Here is a 23292-nt window from a genome sequence, read left to right on the forward strand (position 1 = left end):
TAAAGCTTAAGAAAGGGAGTCTCACGGTAAACTTTCTCTTTCTGAGCCAAACGCATTAGTTGGAAACTAATCTCTCTGCTCCCCCATACATATTCTGAACAGGTGCAAAAACATGTCAGACGTTCTTATTATCAGCAGCGTTAAATTAGTACGAAAAATAAACCTTGTTGTTTTTGTATCTGCTTCATGCTTTTGGGTAGAGTAATTATGAGGACGTTTGACTGTGACAGTCGCAGCTGCTAGGCTGATAATTCATGCACATGCCAGGGAGCAGCAGAAACAGAGAGAATGCAATAAGGTGAGAATAAATAATGTGCTCATGGAAGATATGGATGGAAATTCAGTGCATCAACAGGAAACACAGTATAGGGGGGAAAGTCATTTTCTTGATGAAATACAGAAACATCTAGAGAATACAATTTCTGAAGAAACTGCAGTGGGAATGCTGGATCCTGAATATCTGATGCTGTGCAGTCATGCTGGCAGGAATGTGTCAGAAGGAGTTAGTAGGAATAGTTTGAAAAGAGGGATTGGGTGGAATTCATATGAATGTAATGAAAGGTTGAATAATAAAAACAATGTGGAAAAGATGTGGAATGTTTTTAAGTTAATTGAAGAGCTGACGAAACACTGCAATGGTGGAATTAAATGTGTCAGAAGAAGTGTAAAAGTGCTCAATAATGGTTGAGGAGGAGGACTGGTGTTAAAAAACAATAGTAGTATGTAGAGACAGATGTCCCCAAAACAGCTTTAGAGCAATGTGCCAATCAGAAACAGAGAGAAAATGATGCAAATTGAGTCAGTGGTCTAAATGTGCTGAGTCATGGTTGAGGAGAACTGGTGATAAAACACAACTGTAGTACAGGTACATCTCAAAAAATTAGAATATCATGAAAAAGTTAAGTATTTTTTTGTCGATCATTTCAGAAAGTGAAACTCATACATTACATAGATTCATTACGCATAGAGTGAAATATTTCAAGCCTGTTTTTCTTGTAATTTTGATGATTCTGGCTTAGAGATCATGAAAACCCAAAAGTCAGTGTCTCAGAAAATTAGAATATTGTGAAAAAGTTCAATATTGGAGTCCACAGTCAGTGGTGATTTGGGGCCATGTACTCGGCTGGTGTTGGTCCACTGTGTTTACTGAAGTCCACTGTCAACATAGCAGCCATCTACCAGGACATTTTAGAGCTCTTCATGCTTCCACAAGCTTTATGGAGATGCTGATTTCGTTCTCCAGCAGGACTTGACACCTGTCCACACTGGCAAAGGTACCAAAAGCTGGTTCAGTGACCATGGTGTTACTGGGCTGGACTGGCAAACCTACTCGGCTGACCTGAACCCCATTGGAGTCTATGGGCTGTTGTCAAGAGGAAGGAGAGAGACACCAGACTCAGAGACCTGAAGGCTGCCATAAAAGCAACACAGTGCCACAGGCTGATCACCTGCATGCCACGCCATATTAATGCAGTAATTCATGCAAAATGAGCCCAACCAAGTATTGAGTGTATAGAAATGAAGATACTTTTCAGAAGCCTGCCATTTGTGTTTAAAATATACTTTTTCTTTATTGATCTTATGTAATATTCTAATTTTCTGAGACACTGAGTTTTGTGTTTTCATTATCTCTAAGCCAAAATCATCAAAATTACAAGAAAAACAGGCTTGAAATATTTCATTCTATGTGTAATGAATCTGTATAATATACGAGTTTGACTTTCTGAAATAATTGACAAAAAATTAATTTCATGATTTTTTGAGATGTACCAGTATGTAGAAACAGGGGTTCAGAGCAATGTACCAATCAGAAAAAGAGAAAAAATGGTGGAGATATATTGATAATATGTTATTACTAATGCTGAAACTGTGCCTCCAGCATTCCCACCAACTACATTTTTTTTAGATTGCTATATAATTGAAATAAGCATACCAGTGCGGGGATAAGTTTCCTACGGATTATTCTTGTAAATTCCTGATGAGACAAACTGCGTCCATGATCATTGTGGCCTGTGTAGGCCCAGTAAAAAGGGGAGGTCCTCTGTTTGTGCTGCACAGCAACGTACACACAGTTTCTCAGGAAACATTGGAGTTCAGATTGGGTCTGAAGTATCTCCGGTCCTCGGGGACTCATCTGAGGCAGTTTTCTGCATAAACTCCGACAGTAATCCACGACCCAGTCCCCGTCTCCAAGGAGAGTCAGGTCAGAGACAAGCAAGGACACCAGCAGCAGCAGCGGCCTCATTGTGCTGAGAATGAGCGCTCGAAGGCAGCACAAAATAAACAGTAACTTTGTTATCTTTACTGCAGCTTTCTCATCTTACTTTGAATATGCAAATTGTGCAGCAATAACGCCTCCGCTCTATCTAACAGGGAGCTGTAATTACCAAGAGGCAACTTTATGTCACTTTCACAGTCTGTAAACCTTATAGGGAAGTTTGTTCCTAACAGCGGTCTTATAGATTAGTGTTTTTTATTAGTTTTTCTTTTTATTTCGTTTTTATCTTTTCTTCAATTCACTCTAGTTACTTCCCAAAGGGGCGTTTGGAGTTTTATTGTTTAAAAATGTTAAGTTTTAGTCCAGTTTTATTAGTTTTAGTATTAGTTTTGTTTTTTGTTTTTTTATGATAATATGAGGGGTATTTGTCACAGCCAAGGTTTAATAAGTTTAGAATAGGTATTACAGTGAAAACAGAACAAGTTATGAAGGCAATTGACTCACAGTCATGTAGACATCCCATAAACATTTGCACCAATGCTTATTGTGTTGACACACTTTTCCTAAAGTCTGGCTTTTTTATTGTTATTGTAGTTAACTCAAATATTTTTCTTCACACCTAGTTTTAGTTTAAGTGAACTATAACAACCTTGGTTTCTAATGAGTTATGTAGATTTTCCACCTAATATATTTTGTATAAAGGACAATAAAGGACTTGTCCTATCATTGCACTGCTTTATGAAATTTCAGAGTAACTCATATCTATATTCTAACGCCCAAACCCAACAATGAATCAATCCTACTAACAAGTATTGTGTTTGTATCCAAAGCCTGATATATCTTATTCCTCTGTGACAAAGAGCTCCATTGTTGTCCAAAAATGAAATTACTACTAGAGCACCAATTGTGTTGTAATGTGCAACTAAAAATAGTCCCCAATAAATGCACTGTTTATTGCTGTTTTAGTAGAACCAGAATGTCCAGCTGTTTGAGGAAATTATTTACCCTTTTTATGCTGATGCTGAATATGGCACAAAGGTCCAATTGTACTCAAGGATGAAATGTTAAGATTTTGGTGGTCAAAGGTCAAGGGACAACCTTTTTTTTAACAGAATAAATTGATGAAGTAATGACATTTTGTACCCAGGTATAAAGCCTATTTCTGTCCATTATTGAAAGCCATGACTCATGAACAGAAGGGGAGTTTGTGACCATATTTCACATTTGGTTGGATACTGAACTGGTGACACTCCTTCTGGGTGTTCACCCTGAAATTGTAGTGTTTTGCAGTGGTGAAATGTAAAGTACATTTACTCAAGTATTGTACTTAAGTACAATTTTTAGGGACTTGAACTTAACTTGAGTACCTCAACATATGTAACTTTACAGTCACACTCTACTACATTCAAGCAAATATTGTACTTTTTACTCCACTACAATCAAAATCATTACACATGTTTGTAAATTAAACCACATAAAAGTATATTAAGTAGTTAAAATCAGCCCTACCTTGACAACAATAGAAATGCTGCTTACATAAATGCATCAATAATGATAATCCAATAATATATTTGGAATATATATAAAACAATCTGAGTGGGTTCATTCTGCATAACAAAACATACTTTTACTGGGATTTTTTTTCAGTGAGCAGGATAGTTTACTACAAATACATTTAAACCTTATTTTACATTCATTTGTATGAATGCATATGAATTCCTCTTCCCTGACAAAAATGTGGGTTGCAATTGAAGGAGATGTACAGTGCAAAAGACATCTCACACCCCTGCAGGTGCATATACAGTATGTTGCTCTTTGCTGAGCTGTGCTTAAAGGTTTTGCATATTATCAGACTTTATCCATAAGACTCCCACTGTTCAGGTCAGGAGGACAGCAGCACAGTATTATTCTTACCTTGCCTTTGGTGGAGCAGCAGGTAAGAATTATTTCTGTTTTATCCAAACTAGACATTGAGAAAAGGCTAAAAATTACAACAAAATCAGTTTTATTAACAGAGAAATTAGTGCATTTGTGTTCTTGTAGGCTATATAGAGAAAAGAATTGCATTTGTTCACTCAGAAGATTTTTTTCTTATTATTTCTATTTTTATAGTCTAAATGTATTAAATTCTGTGGTTACTGATGGTATATTGTATGTAATAATCTTCTTTTTTGCAATAATTTGGCATTAATTCCTTCTCAGCAGAACAAAAAGACAATTAAGTATCAGTTTTTTTCATGGCTGCAAAATAATACAAAATTAAATTTTTATTTGCCTTTTTCAACAGGAAGGTCAAGTTTTTGGTGGCTTAAGAAAAGAAATAAGAATTAAAAGAAAAGATATGAGAAAATATTATATTTTGTATTTTAGCCTGGAGCATTGTTATATCAAAAAGTATTATGTCCACAATTTTTAATCAGAATTATGAGGAATATCATATTTATTTTTAAATACAGCCTCAAGCAACACCTGCAGTTCCGACCGATCATATCAGCCACAACAACATGGGAAATCTTATCAACTCTCCATGTCAGCTGAGCAACTACAGCAAGAGGAATGTTCGAGTGTACGTCACAGACAAGGCTCAGGAGCTCGACACCTTCATCGCCTCCGAGTCTGGAGGAGCTGATAAGATCCCGTCGGTGCTTCCTGGAGGCAAGAAGTTCGTCTTCAAGAAAGACATCAAGTGCGTCCGTGTGCTGGCCTCTCAGACGCAGGATGTGCCCTGGGAGGCTCATCACTTTCTGTCCGTCTTCGTAGAGGATGAAGACGAAGAAAGCATTTGCTCCAAACAAATCCTACACAACATGGCACTGAGTGCTCCGGTTACTGTGCTGCTCTATGACGTGTAGATCTACACCTTTGTTCATGTGTTCATTATTCTTTATTAAAATACACATTGAACACCTAAAGAGTTTATGATTTTATTCTGTTTTTATGCTTGTTTTCAGGATTATACTTATATTTTGAGTTTCTATTAGAACATGTTTACATGCTTTAATGTTTACAAACACATCATTTTTCTCATACAGTCTTTCTGAAAATACCTGTATTCACCCTGACTCTGTTTTGGTGCCTGTCTCTTTAAGACACAGTCCGTAAATAGCCTGGCCTGCTCTGGTCAGTGTTTCCAGGTCTTCTGGGTCTTCAGCATCTGCACCAAGGAGGGTAAAAAGAGGAGAAGTCACAGTCTCGGCATATCATTGAGCCTGTGAAATTAAAAAAACAGTTTTTCACTCATGCACTCATTGGGTGTGCTGGTCTGACAGAACCAAGTTGTTTTATGATTGTGCGCCACCTGTTGAGCCTTTCAGCAGGTGCAGGCCAGATTTTACTGCATGTGTTGTTCCCTTATAATATCACGCCATTTCATCCTTTGACTTCTCCTCTTTTATGCTCCTTGATTGTGCCAAGGCTGCAGATAGAACAGATCGGTCTTGTGGAAAACTCTTGAAAAGGGTTAAGTGTGAAATTTGTTAATGTCAGGGTATAAAATGGTAAGCTAATCAGAGGCAGAGTTGGGGTCGTGCCTCCAGTCGCTCCAACAGCAACGACAATGTGGCATCATATTTATACAAGACAGATTATTTTCATCTATTGATGTATTTTTAAAACTGACCCACAAAAGCTTGCCTGGTGTATACACCAAAAAAGTTGACTGGCTTCCTCTTCAAGCATTATTGGGCCCACTTAATATGCACAGTAGTTTTTTCCCTGAGTTCACGATCAGCCCATTGATGTCACATTTTTGTTTAGTTTTTTCAACTTGAGGAACGATTCACAAATATAACTTCCATGTATCAAAAGTTTGTGATAGAGATGAGATGTCCTGTCAACAGTTTTACAGATGTTTCTGTCTGTTTTGTAATTTTGATCTATGGGGAAAATAATTTTAATAATTTTTAATAATTTTACGTCCACAGGGGGATTTTTTGCTGCAATACCGTAAGTGGCCACTTAAGATATTGGCTGCACGAGTGGCGGTGCCATAGTCACTTCTATAATACATCCACGATCTGTGCTCTGGCTTCTCTGCACCGTCATTGCAGCCGGGGAATGACTGTAACTGCACTTTATCAGCCCTTTCTATCTACATATGCTATATTTGTGACATCACAGGCTTACAGAAGTCCATTAAAGGCATAGTTAACAGTATTTTTACAGCACCTAGACCTGCTTTATAGTCACACAATACAATAAGTGAGATTTAACACATCATATCTCTCTCTGTGCTTCCGATAAAACCTTCTCCTGAGCTTCACGCTCCTCCTGCCTTTGCATTTGTCATTACAAAGTGAAATGAGGTTACACATTCATTGGGCGTCTCTCTTGTTGCGTGACTTGCCCTCTGTGATCATCTGCTTTAGTCCAGATCTCAGGGTTGTTGCTGAACAGTGGAGGCTTTATTCTTCTTGGCGGTCTGCGTCAAATTAGATGACATGCTTAGACGTCTCTATCACCCACATGGTTGTTTTGAAAAAACAAAATAATTTATAACACCTTACAAAAAATGCATGTGATCCAGCGTGTTATAGGTCTGCCTGACAACACCTTACTCCTGCTGTATAAACATATAAATACTTTAATGTTACATTCAGGTTGCTTTCCATTAAATATGAGATCCAAAATGACTGAGCAAAAGTAACAGAAGAAACCTGAAATATGAATAATTAATACTTTTCACTAACCAACATGAAAGCAGAACAACAGGAAATTGGATTTTATGGTTTGGGAGAGTAAAAAGGCAGAACTAACATCAGGGAATCTCACAAAACTCATTTGGTGAGTACAAATCTTTTGTATTTGAAGTTTGAAAGTTTAAGCTGGGAATTCAAAGAAGAATATGTAATGGAAAAAATGATTTTATTGAGACATGTTGGAATGTAACATGTACATGCACGCAGGTATTTTAGGGCAATTTAAAGACATTAAACATCACACAAACTGTTGTGCATAAGTTTTTTAAAGTCTCAGACAATAAGCAGATAATGTCATCAGGTTTATGTTCAGTCTAAAAACATTGCACAGTTTCATTTGTAATGCACTGGTTTGCTACAGTTTCCAGGTTGAATGACGCAATAGGATGCAATAGGATGCAACAGGCTTTGACATACATTTTAACTCATTTTTGGGAGGTGTCACCCAATTGGCAGCAAAGTTTTTGTGAACCTGCTGCATTAAAAGAGCAGTGATTGCATACACGAGGTGTTAATGCACCATTATTTGTGTATCAATAAACATTTTGTTCCATTTTATCCGAGCCCAATGCAACGCAGAATCAATGACCTTTTAACAATCTTATTTTATGTCCTTTTTAAGGGGGAAAAAAGGGGTAATAATGATTATTTTTGCAGATGATGTGGTTCTTTTGGCTTCATCAAGCCGGGACCTCCAGCACTCACTGGGGCGGGTTACAGCCGAGTGCGAATCGGTTGGGATGAGAGTCAGCACCTCTAAGTCTGAGGCCATGGTTCTCTGCCGGAAAATGGTGGATTGCCCCATCTGGGTAGGGAGAGAGGTTCTGCCTCAAGCGAAGGAGTTCAAGTATCTCGGGGTCTTGTTCACGAGTGAGGGTAGAAAGGAGCGTGAGATGGACAGGCGGTTTGGTGCGGCGTCAGCAGTGATGCGGGCGTTGTACCGGACCGTCGTGGTGAAGAAGGAGCTGAGCCGGAAGGCAAAGCTCACGATTTACCGGTCCATCTACGTTCCAACCCTCACCTATGGTCATGAGCTTTGGGTAGTGACCGAAAGAACAAGATCGCAGATACAAGCGGCTGAAATGAGTTTCCTCCGTAGGGTGGCTGGGCTCAGCCTTAGAGATGTGAGGGTGAGGAGCTCAGACATCCGGAGGGAGCTCGGAGTAGAGCCGCTGCTCCTTCACGCCGAAGGAGCCAGTTGAGGTGGTTTGGGCATCTGGTAAGGATCCTGGACGTTGTGGCTGGGGAGAGGGGCACCTGGAATGCCCTGCTTAGCCTGCTGCCGCGACCCGGCCCCGGATAAGCGGACGAGAATGGATGAACTTCTAAATGTATTCATATTTTGTATGTAGAATTGTGAACTTGCTGTACACTGTAGATACAGGGTAAAAAAAATTTGTACTAGAACAATTCTGAGTGAAAAGAAAGTTCGAGCAATTGATCTAGTTTTTGTTCAATACAGTAAAATCTTTTCACATAGCTGATATTATTTTTCACTGCGGCTGACTGAGCCTGAAGGTTTTGTCTCTCAGTGAAACTGATTAAACCTCGTAGATTTCGTTAGTATTTTAATTAGACATCATAACACCCAGAGAATTGAAATTAAACTGTGCAGACACTGAACTCATTAAATTCCTTCCTGGATGAGTGCATCAGCTGAATGATTTCAGTGTGAAATGTAAGTGAAAATATAATCTGACTTTTCAATTTTATGCCAAAATCACAACACCAAGTCATTATTCAGCATTTTTGAATAAAAAGCAGAAGACAGCACATTATTAATAAGACATATGCCCTGTTTACATCATTTATTCTCAGCTTTGTTTATGCAGCGGCTGTTGTGTACAGCGTACTGTTCACCTGGAAGCAGAAGAAGCACATCTGGAAGCTGGTGCATATTTGACTGATGCTTCTGGCTCTGCTGCTGTCCGTGTGCCGTGTTTGACTTCCACATCCCTAACCTGTATTCTCTGCACAGCTGGGTGGGCATCTGCACTGTGGTAATATTTACACTCCAGGTACAGACGTAAGGTAATGAATTATTAAATATACTCGAGGAAAACTGTACGAAAACACTCATTCTCCTCTTGTCATTTCAAACATTGCTACTGATGGTGGGTTCTTGGCCTGGCTGGCTGCTTGCTTCCATGTTCTCTGCTGTGGCTCCGCAGCATCCTGAAGCCTGTCCATGTCAGGTTGGGGAAAGTAATCATGATCCTGAGTCTCACCTCCTACCTTATTGGGATCAATGAGGAAATGTTCTTTACTCTGTAAGTCATGGGTCTCAAACTTGCAGCCCGCGGGCCAATTGTGGCCCTTGTGATGATATTTTGTGGCCCCCACCTTGATATGAAAGTTTAATGTGAGTTTTATATGAATGGCACTTTACCGTGTTGTGTGTGGAAGGTCTCTTTAATTACTTTTTTTGTAATTTTGTGTCTTTTTAAAATAATTTTGTGTGTTTTTTAAATAATTTTGTGTCTTTTTTTGTAATTTTGTGTCTTTTTTGGTAATTTTGTGTCTTTTTTGGTAATTCTGTATCTTTTTTTGGTCATTTTGTGTCTTTTTTTAAAGTAACTTTGTGTCTTTTTTTAGTAACTTTGTTTATTTTTTGGTCATTTAGTATCTTTTTTGGGGTTATTTTGTGTCTTTTTAAAATAATTTTATGTTGTTTTTAAATAATTTTGTGTCTTTTTTGTTCATTTTCTTTCTTTTTTAAGTAATTTAGTTTTTTCTGTCATTTTGTGTCTTTTTTGGGGTCATTTTATGTCTATTTTGGTAATTCTGTGTCTTTTTTGTAATTTTGTGTATTTTTTGGTCATTTTGTGTCTTTTTTAAGTAATTTAATTTTTTTTCTGTCATTTTGTGTCTTTTTTAAAAAAAAAATGGGTAATTTGAGCTTGAGACCCCTGCTGTAAGTGCTTGAATATCCCATTTATTTTTTTCTTTTATTTTTTAAATATCACATACATTCTTATACAACATTTAAGGAACAATGAGTAGGGTTTTCCTGAAAGAAAAAAAAAAAAAAACTATTACAAAAAAAATTCCTCTCAATCATCACTTAAGGCGATGTCTGTATCTGCAGATATCCTGCCCTCTGCCTGTATTTTACATTTTCTTTTAATTTTTTCTGTGTAAAGACATTTTGGGGAGTCAGAGTTTGTATGTAGCCCCGTTACAATGCACAGAAAATACAAAAAATTCTTTGTCTTTGGAGTGGTTGTCTTTGGCATCATGTCCAAGAACAAATGGTGGCGGCCGGAAACAGATGAAAGTGAAAGAGTTCACGTGATTACGGAACAAAGGCCACCAGACAAAAGTAGCATGTCACTGGGATAAAACATGTTGTTTTACTCTGCTAATATCTATTCATATTAACTGTACTTCATGTTTGGCTCATTCTGTATCAGAATTTTAGCTCTCTCATGAACCAATAACCTGATAATGATTTAATTACAGCTTCTGCTTAATAATGACAGTACATGAGAACACTGGAACCAATGCAGGGAGACGTCTACATGACATGCAGAGTGGATCCTAAGCTTTGGTTTTTAAGAAAAAAAAGAATAAAATCTAACAAATCATTAAATAAATGCATGGATTTTTCACTTTTGAATTTAAAATCAGTTTACTTGTCAAACAGTTTACAATTATGTGCAATATAAATTAATGCCTCCTGTGGCTCAGGATGATTTCTCAGAAAATAACCCTAGATAATTTACTTTCTGGATTAATTAGATAATATAGTTGTGTGATATTTTTGTGTGTGTGTGTGTGTGAGATATTTTCACATATTTTATGAACCACGAATAGGCGTTTAGGAGTCTCATCAGTGTCATTTGGGCTGTCATCATAGATTATATAAGTTACTTTTGTTATTAAACTCATAAACCGAAGTCCAGTGTTGTTATAGCCTGATGTAATACAGAGTCAGACCACCAGAGGTCAGTGTGGAGCAACACTAACTTTAAAATAAAGTAACATAAAGATTCAAATAGGACGTAAAGAGCAAAAGAATATGCAAACATTGGCTAATTCAATTTCAAGAATAATCAGGACAGTTAGATAATATGCTTGGAAAATTACAGCTCTACCTGCAGGCTGACCAATTCTTCACAACATTAGAAATGTCAACAAAACTAATAAAGATGATGCTTTTCATTTTCATTCATTGAAATAAAGATGACTGTTTCTTTAGAATACCCTACTTCCACCACTATATTACAGCTACATTATAGTTATTCATAAAACAGCTGAAAAGCAATTATTACTATTATTAATTAGCAATGGTTTTATACTTATGTATTTCAATATGTAGTCATAAACTCCCATGTAAATTTTACATTTCTATAAATAATATAATAATAAATAAAACATTCCCAAATTATGCATGACACATTTGTCTTGAAACTTTCATGATTCATACAATTTTTACTCTATTTTTTTATTTTTAAAATGTATTACAATTGCTATTTAATTTTTAAGGTATCTTAATTAGCAAATTTTGGCTCCTAACCTCTCTTGAACTTTTTCTTAAGATCGTTGTGTTTTTTATATATATATATATATATATATATATATATATGTGTGTGTGTGTGTGTGTGTGTGTGTGTGTGTTTGTGCATATAAACAAAACTAAATTTTTAAATTGCTGCTGACACAACTCACTAACAGCTAAATTTCTTTGTAGTAATAAATAAATCAGAATCAGAATCGTTGTTATTGCAAAGTAGGTTTTTTTATTACATACATGGATTTGCTGTAGTGTATTGGTGCATTAGAAAAAAAAAATACTAAAATATAGCTATAGTTGAAGGCAAGTACTTCAGTTAAAGAAACAGCATTTTGAAGGTGTATAAGAGTCACACAAGCCTGTCAGAAACATGACATGACAAGTGTCATGAGTATTAATGTTACTTCAAAGTGCCATGTCATGTTTATGACACGCTCTTGTCACTCTTATGAAGACACCTTAGAGTAAAGTGTTACCAATATTAGTGTCAACAATAAAACACTGAAAAACTAAACTGATAACTAAACAATCTCCCTCTAGCTCTTCTTTGCTGGGTTCTTATTTTATGCCTATGAATGTGGCAAATTGTCAAAGAAGTGATGATCTTAAAGGGCTAAAATCTCATGACCTGATCGATTTTACCATAGGTGGCCGGCGTCATGAGGAGAGGATTTAGGCAAAAAAGAAAACCACAATTGTGACAAAAATGACTTCTCTGTTGTTGTAGTACCCATCTCAGACTATTGGAGGCAGCATTACATCTTACGAGCGAGCGTCTCGAATTAAAAGACGGCGAAGAAGAAGCGCTTCCTGTAAGGTCAAAGGTTCCTGTCATAACCACCAGCTAGCATCGTAGCTAACATCCCCCCGACAAAACATATTTATCCGTCAAAATGGATGTAACTCAAGCGAAACAGGAACATCTACTCGCGTTGAAAGGTATTTTATTGTCCTTAAAAAGGGCATAAAGATATTCATTCTGAGACGTTGTTAAATGTGTGTAAACGCGTTAAATGGGTTGTTGTCATCTGTTGATGCTAACAGCTTTAGCTAAGGCGATATTACATTTTAACATTTTATACTATAAAATTAAGGTGGTTTGTGACATGTGCAGCTTTAGAGACTATATTTCTTCAAGATATTGGACATTGAAGAAAAAAAATAAAGACATTATGTAGCAAGAAGTTGTAGGAGGAAGTAGCAGGATGGTTATATCAGCTAACTGCTGTCATGAGTGAATAACGCCCAGAAAGACTCACTATCGTTATTCTTGTCGGTAATTTTAATTTTTAATTTACTTTGTTATTTATCCGTAAACAAGTTCTTGTCACACTAGTACGCGGAGAGCTACTGACAGTTAAACCTCTGAAGTCCAGGAGATTTTGGTTTAAATTTGTCAACTTCCTATGCATTTATTTCTGTCTCTGTTTAGCATCTTTCAGTCTGCCCTTTAATCACATGCATGGCTCCTTGTTATCGTCACAAACTTGGCTATCAGTCAGATTTTTCATTTTATTTTAATTAACAAAATATAAAGTTGCCAGGAACCGAAAATACAAACAAAAGACACAGGTGTCAATGGAAATGTACCCTTTTTTAAACAATTTCTACACACAAAAACAGCAGAAAAAAATAATTAATAAAAAAACTACAAAACAGTCTATTTGCATGTTAATTGAAAATAGTAATAGTTTTCATTGTACTATTTGCACTTTTCTTGCACACTGCCTGATAGCATTTACTTCCTGTCGGACTCAAATGTAAGCCTATGGCACTTGTTCACGTGTTGTCTTCTGACTAGATCTTGGCTTGTGTTGTATTAACTCTCAAATGTACGTCGTTTTGGACAAATGCTTATTGAAATTGTGACAATGTAACAGGATGATGTAAAAGGCATTATTGCAGGCTCTGTTCAAAGTACTATGTTATTATAAAATATTCTATTATTCTGTTTTTATCACTAATAAATACATTTGAGAGCCTTTAAATGTTGTACCAGTTCATTATAGAGCCAATTTTATATAGTCTTTGTACTACTGGGTAGATGAATAAACAAATAGATGATGATCTGGGTTTGTACACTTATGATGGTATGAAAACCTGACTGCTCTTGGTACAAGTGTTTGTGGCACTAGGATTTGCTCAACAGAGTGGTAGAGATTTGTTGAAACTACAGAAACATCACCACAATAACTGTGTGTTTAATTTTTTGACTTATATCATTTTTCGTTTCAGTGATGCGGTTAACGAAACCGACACTCTTCACAAACTTGCCAGTGACGTGTGAAGACAGAGATCTGCCAGGTAAGCCTGTTTAGAGTATTAAGAGTCTCAAAGACAATTAACATTTTCGTTTAACATATTGTTTAGCCATTAGCTGTGCTTAGTGCTTCCTTTGTTAATGGTATTGCTCTTTTAAATTAAGATCTTTGTAAGGCCAGAAGTTTATATCAGCATTTTATAATAATGAGCACAAAGGGAAGCAACATAAGGACTGACACCAGGTTTTGTAAAGGTTTTGTAAAATCTACTAACAAAAAGATAAACACGCAAACTGTTATTAAATTACAGTCTATATACATGTACATTTTTGTTTAAAGTATTTTTTTTTTTTTTTGACAATCTTTTGACATTTTGAACTGTATTTAACAATTGCTTTAGATCCAGTACACACCTAGTCAAGTCAATTTAATTTTTACAGCCCAGTATCACATATCACAAATCTGCCTGTAGGGGATATATAGTCTGTATGCCATATGACAACCTCTGTCCTCTTCAACCCTTGATTCAGATAAGAAAAAACATTAAACAGGGGCAAAATGGAGAAAACCTCAGGAAAAGCGACAAAGGACGGATCCCTCTCCCTGGACAAACAATGGATGAATAAATAAATAAAAAGACAGTATAGACAGTCGGGATGACACAATTATAGACAGAGGTTAAACATATATGAATCAGGAGGATGTTAAACAACTTCAGATAGGAGCTGAGCCAGATGACCTCCTCTACACCATGGAAACCATCTGTATTATTGATTTACAGACTCAGATCCTTCTGCCAAATTTAGATGGCAAGCCTGCTGAGAGTCGCAGTGTTTGTTTTTCCCTCCTGTGGAGTACAGCACAGAGAAATGTGTTCGCTGCACTGGTAACTGAACTCCTTACAAACCATAAATCACCATGACACTTCTGGGTAGGATCGCTATTTATACGAGAGAAGCAGTGAAGTGACGGCTTATCTTAAAGTTCACAAAGATGAATCGGTTGAATCTGGCATTGGAAACATAAAACTATTCCCCTTTTTGCTATCATGTTCCTGCACTGACTGCAGAATCGTCCACACTGATCTTACTGTTGTTAGTAATAATAATAATTTATGTAGATGTCTTTGTAGAAGCCGTAGTGGTAGCAGTAGTAGTAAAAGTATTCAGTGAGATGTTCACAGCGTAAGATGTATTATGTGGCTAACTTGGACAGAAATTTGAACCCAGTGAAAACCCTGCTGGTTCAGACTGCTTTGAAACCTGATCTTCAAAGATCCTGTATTTCTCCCTGTGATCCTCCCTGCAGTACACAGAATACTCAAACACTCTAAAACCTTACTGTCAAAACTGTCTACATCTTACATTTCTACACAGTCCAGACAGGCAGGGTAGGACTCATTTTAGTCATTTTAGAAGAAATTTGCAAGAACTTGCATATGATTATACGTGGAACATTTTGATAGTGTAGTTAACAGAAAACTTTGGTATTTTTCAACCTGGACCCCAAGTTTTTGTGTCTAAGTGATCAATGGGGACAACAAATCGCTGCAGCAGCTGCCGCAATGTAATCCTTCAGACCGTCAGTGTAACGTTACATCCACTAAAAGTTGTTGTTTTTGCCACTGAAAGGCTCAGTTTGTTATTATAAGTGTCTGACAACATTATGAAAAGCACTCGATAGAGAAATTAAACTTTTTTCTTTCACTTTTACTAATCAGGTCTGTTATTGTGTCTAAGTTCAAGGAGTAATCTTCTTCTAAATGATCACATGGCCTGATCGACATTTTCGAAAACAGCTAAATATTCAGCCATGACGGACAAAACACTCTCTGTACTTTCATCTGGTGACAAGTCAACTCACAAGACATGGTTAGACACAATAACAAATAAGAATGTTTGTCCCTGTTATTCACTTTAACATGGATGGCAAAAAGGTTTAATATTGACAAAGTTTTCCCTAAATGCAAGCAGCATTACTCTGCTATACTCAGATATACTGGGAAAGGTGTGTGTCATATTGTGATCAACTTCTAACATTACAGAATAGACTCTAAGTTCTCTACATTTGAGAAATCATCAAGGTGTGTCGTTTTGTTATTATTGTGATAATGTATGTATTATTAGTAATATTTACACACGCTATTTTTTCCGCTGGTTAAATCACTTTTGTCTTTGGTACAAGTGTTTATTTCTCCCTGGCCTAGAGATAATTAGTTTTGCATTGCAACATTGAAACAAGCATTTTGTTTATCTTGTCAATTGTTTTGTTGCTCTCAACGCTCAGCGCTCTGTGAAATGTGAGTTATCTTCATTAACAGATATTATATATACATTACACGTACTTTCTGCATTTTCTCTCTTTAGGGGATTTGTTTTCTCAGCTTATGAGGGAGGACCCGTCCACCATCAAAGGAGCAGAGACTTTAATGCTGGGGGAGATGCTTACATTACCACAGAACTTTGGGTAAGAAATGCTAATTTGCTGTTGGAGAATTAAACAATTAACACTTTTTGAGTTTTTAACATCTTTGCATCACACAGGAACATTTTCCTCGGCGAGACCTTCTCCAGTTACATCAGTGTGCACAACGACAGTAACCAAGTAGTGAAGGATATTCTTGTGAAGGTACTGTAAAAGTGGAATTACCTGTCCAACACTTATTACACATTTATACTTCTGTTTTAACAAAAACTGTCCTGTTGTGTGACAGGCTGATCTACAGACCAGCTCACAGAGGCTCAACCTCTCTGCGTCAAACTCTGCTGTAGCAGAACTCAAACCTGAATGCTGCATCGATGATGTTATCCACCACGAAGTCAAAGAAATTGGAACTCATATGTGAGTGTTTTTCCTACAGTATTTATGCTCCCTCCCGGCTGTGGCTCAGTTGGGAGAGTTGGTTGGCCCCCAACCGAAGGGTTGGTGGTTCTGTGTTCATCGGTGTGTGAATGAATTCCCAATGGTGGCAGGTGGCACCGTGTAGGGTAGCCTCTGCCACCAGTATGAATGTGTGTGTGAAAGGGTGAATGAGCGCAGTCTGTAGTGTAAAGCGCTTTGAGTGGTCGCAAAGCGACTAGAAAAGCGCTATATAAGTGCAGGTCCATTTACCATTTACCATTTTTCTCTCCAAGCCGGCGGCAGCTGCAGCCAGAGGCATTATGTTTTCTGCTTGTCATACATCTGCTCCATTAATGCGAATGTAATATCTACCTTGAGCAGATTCTTTGCAGCAACATCTTTTCCTGTCATAGACCATCACCAGCTCAGTCATTATGGTTGCACCATGTGACAAAGCTCTTTATCAGTCCTCTCTTTACTCCTCTGTAAAAATAGTCTCTAGTCAGCATGATAAATTATTTACTGGAATCATATACATGTGTATATATATATATATGGATATATCGATTGATAACTTCCTTTACAGTCATCACATGATTCTTTGCCAAAATCAATATAAACAATAATAACTTTATTTATATAGCATATTTAAAAAGCAGTAGGCAAAGGGCAATGTAAGATTAAACAGTGCAGCAGATAAAATGAGGGTAAAATTGATACAATAAGGCAAAGGTGCAAAGTCATAATGGACATTAGAAAAATAAAACAAGATTTATCAGAAGAAATACATAAAAGCAAATAAATAGGTATGAGAAATAGGCAATAAAACAGTAAAAAGAGATATTTTTTTTCATCACATAAAAGCAAGTCTATAAAATGGGTCTTAAGAAGTGATTTAAAAGGCTGTTTGTTTCAAAGCCCATCAGGGCCTCTCAGCTAAACTAAAACTTGACTGGTTTTGTGGAGTCATACAACTGCAAGGCAGTATGACTCCACAGTAAAAGAAAGAACTATGACAATCTAAAAACTTTTTACATTTATTTGTTTATTTGGTTTCTTTCCTTTCTTCCAATCTCCAGTTTAGTTTGTGCAGTGAGTTACACCACTCAGTACGGGGAGAAGCTCTATTTTCGGAAGTTCTTCAAATTCCAGGTGAGTTATATTTCTCATTAGACGACAGCGGTAAACTGCTGCATACGTTTGGAGGAGACCTGAGAAATGTCACAGGTCTACACCACAGTAAATTTAATTACCATCCTAGCCATGGATTTGGTGTCTTGGAGGCTTCGGCTCTCAGTCTGTGAACCATTTCTAACCCTGTTCCCTTCCCTTTAGTAACACTTTTCGTTTTACCTGTCATTTTACTATTTCTTCCCTACATTACTGAATATATCCTGTAATAATCCCGTCATTTTCGTATTGAAGTAATTTTTTTTCTGCCGAATGGAGGTTCAGTGTGAGAAAACATCAGCGTTCAGTTTGCAATCTATTTTCAACCAGGTTTTAAAGCCGCTGGATGTGAAGACAAAGTTCTACAATGCAGAGGTAAGCTGGCCGCTCTCAGATATCAGGATATAAAGTGTTGCTGTCAACCAGTAGACTCGTATCTCTCACCATGTCGTTCTGCAAATAGAGGAACTGTACTGTATGACATGCAAGCTCTTACTGTAGCATATACGACATGCTTCATATCATATTTCATTTCATAGTTAGGAACATTTCCATATGCTAAAAGGAGCAGTTAGTATAAGAATGGTCTCCTGGAAAATCCTTGTACCTCCAGAAATGTAAAATAAACAACAACAACAACAAAAAACAGTATTGTTTTAAAGTCTGGAGATCAAGCATTTTCCTCCCAGAGGCAACAAGCTTTTTTTCTGTTTCTCATTTTCATATTAGCTTTTTATATTGGCGGTATGCAAAATATTCATTGTCATCAACTTTGGCATGTAACCTCATTTGTTTATTATTGTCCTGTATTTTATTTTCTCCATTAGAGTGACCTCAGTTCTGTGGTAATTGTTCCTTCTGTTCTCATCGCTGAGCATTAGCTTCTCTTAATCCTTTTTGGTGCAGCAGACTTTGTCTTTCTGGGGCCAACAGAAAGGTGCAAAGTAGAAGAATGGAAAGTAAACTGGATTATAAAACGCTAAAGATAAACAAGTGACTACATTAATTAAACATCTCAACATATACTTTCCATTATTTTTCTTTTGCCCTTTCTTTGGACGCTCATGCTTTCTTGCAAACTCATCCTACACAGGGCTTGGACTTTTTAATTGAAGTTTGTGGTGTTAAATTGTGGTGGGTGGGGATTGCATTGATCTTACAATTTATCATCAGTGGGGAAATTATGAATATGCACTATGATTTCATCTTTTTTTTTTATAACATCGACTTGATTTATGGCTCTCAAATGCTTTTGAATCTCATTTTTAGCTTTAGTTTTTCTGGGTTGATGGTTGCAGGCCTGTTAACATCATATTGTCAGTGATTTATAAAACCTAAATGAGGTGTTTTTAGAGCTAACAAAGCAAATATCATTTGATTACATGTAATAAAATGTGAGGTTTCGGGTTGGAATGGCTTTGCATGGAGCGGAGATGCTAAGCTCTGTGATTTTAACATTAACCTTGTTCAGAATGGTTCATGGTCAGTTCTTCTGTTATGAATTGCAAGGCATGAACTAATCTCTGCTTCCCTCTCATTGTATCTGACTGTATAGTAGAGGTTGCACTCAATGTTTGACAGCTATGAAGACCACTGAGTGTTTCTTTTCCAAAGCATCAACTAGTTGCATGCAAGGTGTCAGAACCAATTATCTTTCAGCCAAGGTTAGATATCGTTTGAACAATTCAAGTCACAAGTAAGTCATTATTGCAACATTATTTTTCTGCACAAGTTAATTATTATTACTAATAACTGAAGTTGAAATATTTTAGGATAGAGTTTACTACCAGTGTTTATCCATGCAGAAAGCTTTTGCTTTGCTGCTGTTATAGTGAAATTTTCATTAATGTAGATGTATTTGTCTGTCGGTTCCATAACAATCTGATAAAGTACACAGTGATTTATTCATCTAAAAGGCAGGGATGCAAGTGACTTGCTGCTCTAAATCTTTGTTGGTTAAAACTACACAACTAGTTGATGCTTGAGAGACCACTTTGAACGAGCTGCCGATTGGTAGAAGTATTTGTGCAGCCTCTACTGTATAGAGATTGCTGGTCAGCACTGACACTAACTATGTCCTCTAAGGTACACTGAGCAAACGTAATGTGATTGTTGTTTATATGTTTAATGTTTGTCTTCTGGTTGATAAATGTGATTCATTACACGACTCTCACTTCACTTAAAGAGTAGATTAAAGGATGGGCTCACATTTCCCAAAAACATTACTACCATGCTCATATGTGAATTAAAAGAGCCACAGCTGTTTCCTCCTGTTCATACTGGCCTTAAAGAGATTTCATCCTGATGTGTCTCTTTTCTAAGTGATGTTGGGACAAAAAAATGCAGTCCGAGTTTGTCAAAACAATTGCTTCAGCACAAATGTTTCCATCTTTTTACTACAAAGTGTCCCCACATTTTTCTTGCTGAGCGGATATAGAGTATGGAAGCCCTGAAACAACTTCTAGTGAGCTATTTTCTTAATCTAAATGTTTGTTTTCTTCACCTCTGTTTATGCTTTCCTTCATTTTCTGTGGAAAGAGGTGAAAAAAATTCCCAGGATCATTTTCAAAATTTGGTGTTACATAATGTGATTGTTGTTCTAATAGTCATTCAGGCCATGAGAAGCTGAAGTGCACGACTACCCCATGTTCTAAATAGGAATACAGAGAAATCAAAACCCGCCTAGAAGAAAACGTAAATGTTTTAAGTCCTATTTAGAGCATGGGGTAATCGTGAACTTCAGCTTCTTGTTGCCTGAATGAGTATAACAATAACTAACACAACACAAACAGACAACACAAATGACGTTAACCAAAAATATTTTTACTTCCCAAAACTCTTTCTTTGGCTTGTTTTCACAGATGGAAAAAAAGAAAAACTTAGGAAAGTGACCCCGGTAAAACTTTTTTTCCACATTTCATAGATGAAAAAATCGTACACATAGGAGAAATAATAATTTAGATTAGACTTAGAAGATAGATCAGTAGAATTATTCTTTTCTCACTTGCCTCTGGGCTTCTATAGTAGAGGGATAGTAAAACTAGACTAAATTTCATACTGAAAACACTAACTTGTTTTGTCCAACTCAGTCTACTGAAGCATCATATTCACTTTAGTCAAACTTTCTCTGGACTTTGTCCTCCGTCTCTTACACTGAAATCTCGTCAGGAAGGTTTCTCTTCATGGCCACTATAGACAGGAGGAAAATAACAGCAACCAGTGATTCTTGAAACACGCATATTATATATAGTATGAGAAGAACAAATGTGAACCCTTCCTTTCAGGCAGTAGGATTTCGCACAATCCTAACCCTCCTTAATCCTTAATGATAAAGTTGATGTGTTGCTCAGTTCGCCTTGGAGATAATTTCATTACACTTAATTGTGAGCAACAAATATTAGTTAGTGACTCCTGGCTTCCTCACTGCAGACAGATGAAGTGTTCCTGGAGGCTCAGATCCAGAACATCACCACCTCACCCATGTTCATGGAGAAGGTTTCTCTGGAGCCCTCCATGATGTACAATGTCACAGAGCTCAACACGGTGGAGCAAGGAGAGGAAGGGTAAAAGCTCTTCCATGTATTCCTTCATCTTAATATTTACTGTTGGCTTTTTACACCTGATTCTCATTGGTAACTTTTCACCACAGAGAGTCCACATTTGGGAAAATGTCCTACCTGCAGCCCATGGACACACGGCAGTACCTGTACTGCTTGAAGCCAAAGCCGGAGTACGCGGAGAAGGCCGGCGTCATCAAGGGAGTCACGGTGATCGGGAAGCTTGACATCGTTTGGAAAACCAACCTTGGGGAAAGAGGGAGGCTACAGACCAGCCAGCTGCAAAGAATGGTTTGAGCATGCTTTAATTTTAAATGTGTTTGCTGCAGGAGTGATTCCTAAAACCTGGAAGAGAGTTACGATTAATGCACATTAGATGAGTTTTGAATGAAATAAAGTATGTGGTTTACACAAGCTTAAGAGATTATCCTATTTAGTTCTACAACATCAAATATATCAGTAAACACCCCACTCGTGAATTTTGAAGCTTTAATGTGTCTTAACAAAAAAAACAAAAACGAGACAACAGAAATTGTCAGTGACATCAAACACTGATCACAGAAATTCATATACTGGGCCTCATTAAGTAATTCAATCTGGAACCATTTGAGTTATTGTTCACTGTACTGTTCATGTTGTGGTATTTGTTGTATGTATTGTGACTTACTCGTATGCTTTTAACCAACCTTTGAAGGGGAAGGCTTCTTCTTCTTAAACTATTCTAGCTCAACCTTTACAACTTGACACAGCTTTGACCAGGAGCTGATTGCATTTAAACCTCAAAAAGAGATGTGAAGATTATCTTCCTTGTTATAATTTTCTTCTAAGTATCACAAACATTTGTTTGCCACAGATGTATTTTCTGCAGCAATCCAAAATCCAGTGGAAAACATTTTTTTCCCCTTTTTTTGTCAAGGGAAACACAGAGATGCTAATTTCTGCTTTGGCCTACGAAAATACGTCATTCCTGCAGCACTCTTTTCATCAAAATAAAACAATCAATTTTTTTCCTCATGTTTTTTTGTTTTTGTTTTAAACTTCTATCCTTGTATATCTTCCAGGCTCCAGGGTATGGAGACATCAGACTGTCTTTGGAGATGATTCCTGACACTGTTAATCTTGAAGAACCATTCGACATTATCTGTAAAATCACCAACTGCAGGTAAAAACCCCAAATTTAAAACAGGGTTAAATAATTGAATTACAGACATGACAGTCTTAAAAACAGCTTTGTTTGTGACATGTAGTGAAAGAACAATGGACCTGGTGCTGGAGATGTGTAACACCAGGTCAATCCACTGGTGCGGTGTATCAGGGCGCCAGCTGGGGAAACTCAGTCCTGGAGCCTTCCTCTCTCTGCCCCTCACACTCCTCTCCTCCGTCCAGGGTCTGCAGGTACCATCCACACTTGCTTAAAACTGTTGCTTCATATCTTTACGCTATTCTTACTTACTCACATCATATCCCTCACCTCTTTATTTCAGAGTATTTCTGGATTGAGACTCACAGACACATTTCTGAAGAGGACATACGAATATGACGACATTGCACAAGTGTGTGTGGTCTGCCCGTATACGAACAATGAGTGCTAGAAATTTTATTTAGCTTTTTTTTTTGCATTTTAGATATGACTGGACCAACAGTGGAATTCCGCACACAATGCTGATATTTCATTCTTTTTGCAACCTGAGGGGAGAAAACTGTATTTTAAAATGAAATGTGAATAATATAAATCGCTTTCTTTGAAAATAATGATGTAAATGTTCATAAATGTTAATAAAAACTCTGTAATCTTTGATTTCTTGTTGCTTTTCAAACCTTACTTCATGGTGTCTATGATGGCTCTTTTTATTAATAATGCTATGGACAAGAATATTTTTATATAATGCATTGTTTAATGGAACATTGGCACACTGTACTGAGCATATTTAAGACAAATGTGTAGATTATAGGAATTTCGGGAAGATTTAAATTGGACTCAAGCCTGCCAAAGTCTGGGGCTTTTTGGAAATAGTCTTGGGCTGCTAGAAAA

The 23292-nt window shown here is 37.0% G+C and overlaps 1 protein-coding gene across 2 annotated transcripts; it reads left to right on the forward strand.

The window, feature by feature from the left end:
- Window positions 1-12232: 12232 nt before the first annotated feature.
- trappc13 (trafficking protein particle complex subunit 13) lies at window positions 12233-23058 on the forward strand. Of its 2 annotated transcripts, XM_059358546.1 has the most exons (13): window positions 12233-12370; window positions 13667-13735; window positions 16059-16158; window positions 16236-16320; window positions 16406-16533; window positions 17613-17685; window positions 18034-18078; window positions 18531-18548; window positions 21133-21266; window positions 21353-21551; window positions 22322-22422; window positions 22508-22655; window positions 22745-23058. In XM_059358546.1, exons 1-13 carry the CDS (start codon window positions 12325-12327, stop codon window positions 22850-22852), a joined length of 1254 nt encoding a protein of 417 aa, XP_059214529.1. In that variant the 5' UTR covers window positions 12233-12324; the 3' UTR covers window positions 22853-23058. The 2 variants fall into 2 exon arrangements, with proteins under 2 accessions (XP_059214529.1, XP_059214530.1); XM_059358547.1 differs by lacking the exon at window positions 18531-18548.
- The last annotated feature ends 234 nt before the right edge of the window (window positions 23059-23292 follow it).

The sequence above is a fragment of the Centropristis striata genome, chromosome 19 (assembly GCF_030273125.1).
Source record: "Centropristis striata isolate RG_2023a ecotype Rhode Island chromosome 19, C.striata_1.0, whole genome shotgun sequence".
NCBI lineage: Eukaryota > Metazoa > Chordata > Actinopteri > Perciformes > Serranidae > Centropristis > Centropristis striata.

What these genes read in the sequence shown, in the direction of transcription:
- trappc13 (XM_059358546.1), top strand. Translation starts at nt 12,325, where the DNA reads ATGGATGTAACTCAAGCGAAACAGGAACATCTACTCGCGTTGAAAG. An exon ending in TGAAGACAGAGATCTGCCAG is followed by an intron (nt 13,736 to 16,058) that starts GTAAGCCTGTTT and finishes TTCTCTCTTTAG; the next exon opens with GGGATTTGTTTTCTCAGCTT. An exon ending in CCTCCGTCCAGGGTCTGCAG is followed by an intron (nt 22,656 to 22,744) that starts GTACCATCCACA and finishes TCTTTATTTCAG; the next exon opens with AGTATTTCTGGATTGAGACT.